The sequence below is a fragment of the Cucurbita moschata genome, unplaced genomic scaffold (assembly GCF_002738365.1).
Source record: "Cucurbita moschata cultivar Rifu unplaced genomic scaffold, Cmos_1.0 Cmo_Scf00040, whole genome shotgun sequence".
NCBI classification, from domain to species: domain Eukaryota; kingdom Viridiplantae; phylum Streptophyta; class Magnoliopsida; order Cucurbitales; family Cucurbitaceae; genus Cucurbita; species Cucurbita moschata.
Window position 1 is genome coordinate 1930893 of NW_019268556.1, and position 1708 is coordinate 1932600.

Genomic DNA, 1708 nt, shown 5'->3' on the forward strand with positions numbered 1-1708 from the left:
ATAGATGTGGCAACCTTAATTCTTATGGTATAAATGGATGGTATGAATGAGACAAATAATTCAATCTAAGTACAATCCATCTGCCAGAAAATCTCGTACATATTATCAAATAATATTGAGTTCATGAAATGAAATAAAATATCACTTTATTTCACATCAAAAGCAGGAGAGATTAGTAACGATATGTTTTTATCTAAAAATATAATTATCCTTGATGACTCTCAAATGAAGGGAGAGAAAAATTAGAAATTAAATAGTCAAATATTCTATACTTTGAATACTTCCGAACCAACAAAATTTAAGAGCCTTTCTAAATTGTGTGGTCATTTCTAAATATAGTTTTTCAATCAAACTATATATAGGGTTTTACATTATGAGAAAAATTGAGCACCCACACCTTAGTAATTGCTACTCTTCATCATTTGTGAAACGAGCTTGTAACCCTACAACTTGAAGACATTCCACAATGGCCATGGGTGAAGGATTCAAGCTCTTTCACACCCTGTTCTTAGTGATTGCTTTACAATATTGTGCGAAAGTGGGTGCCACTTTTGGCGATGCCACTGGTGCCGTAAATCTCGATCATCAATTTTCATTTCGTGCTTTTGGATCACATGACACAGAGGCCCCAGCAGCTACACCAATTGGAAGTAGCACAGAAGTCTTAGTGTCTGCACCGTTTGGAAGCATCGCTCAAACTCCAGAGGCTTTAACCTCGGTAGGTGCATCAATTGAAAGGATTGCTCTAACCCCTGAGGGTTCTAAAGTTGGAAGCATTGCTCTAACCCCCGAGGGTTCTACAGTTGGAAGCATTGCTCTAACCCCCGAGGGTTCTACAGTTGGAAGCATTGCTCTAACCCCCGAGGGTTCCACAGTTGGAAGCATTGCTCTAACCCCCGAGGGTTCCACAGTTGGAAGCATTGCTCTAACCCCCGAGGGTTCCACAGTTGGAAGCATTGCTCTAACCCCCGAGGGTTCTACAGTTGGAAGCATTGCTCTAACCCCCGAGGGTTCTACAGTTGGAAGCATTGCTCTAGCCCCCGAGGGTTCTACAGTTGGAAGCATTGCTCTAGCCCCCGAGGGTTCTACAGTTGGAAGCATTGCTCTAGCCCCCGAGGGTTCAACAGTTGGAAGCATTGCTCTAGCCCCCGAGGGTTCTACAGTTGGAAGCATTGCTCTAGCCCCCGAGGGTTCCACAGTTGGAAGCATTGCTCTAACCCCCGAGGGTTCCACAGTTGGAAGCATTGCTCTAACCCCCGAGGGTTCCACAGTTGGAAGCATTGCTCTAACCCCCGAGGGTTCCACAGTTGGAAGCATTGCTCTAACCCCCGAGGGTTCCACAGTTGGAAGCATTGCTCTATCCCCGAAGAGTTCCACAGTTGGAAGCATTGCTCTATCTCCAGAGGGTTCATCAGTTGGAAGCGTTACTCAAACCCCAACCATTGCACCAATTGCAAGTAACACACAATCGTGAGAGTAGCATTATTATGCATGGAGGTTTCTTTTGCTATTAACAAAGCAAAATTTAAACCAAGCTAAATCACTCTATTGTAGACAAACTAAATTTAAACCCAGCTAAATCACTCTATTGTAGACAAACTGAATCTCTATCTCTGGAGGGTTCATCAGTTAGAAGCATTACTCAAACCACACAATTGTGAGAGTAGCATTGTTATGCATGGAGGTTTATTTGTCTATTAACAAAGCA

At 43.0% G+C, this 1708-nt stretch overlaps 1 protein-coding gene across 1 annotated transcript; it reads left to right on the plus strand.

Annotated features, from left to right (window-relative positions):
• The first annotated feature begins 466 nt into the window (after window positions 1-466).
• LOC111432754 (protein FAM186A-like) lies at window positions 467-1474 on the plus strand. Its single transcript, XM_023069688.1, has one exon. It carries the CDS (start codon window positions 467-469, stop codon window positions 1472-1474), a length of 1008 nt encoding a protein of 335 aa, XP_022925456.1.
• Window positions 1475-1708: the final 234 nt, after the last annotated feature.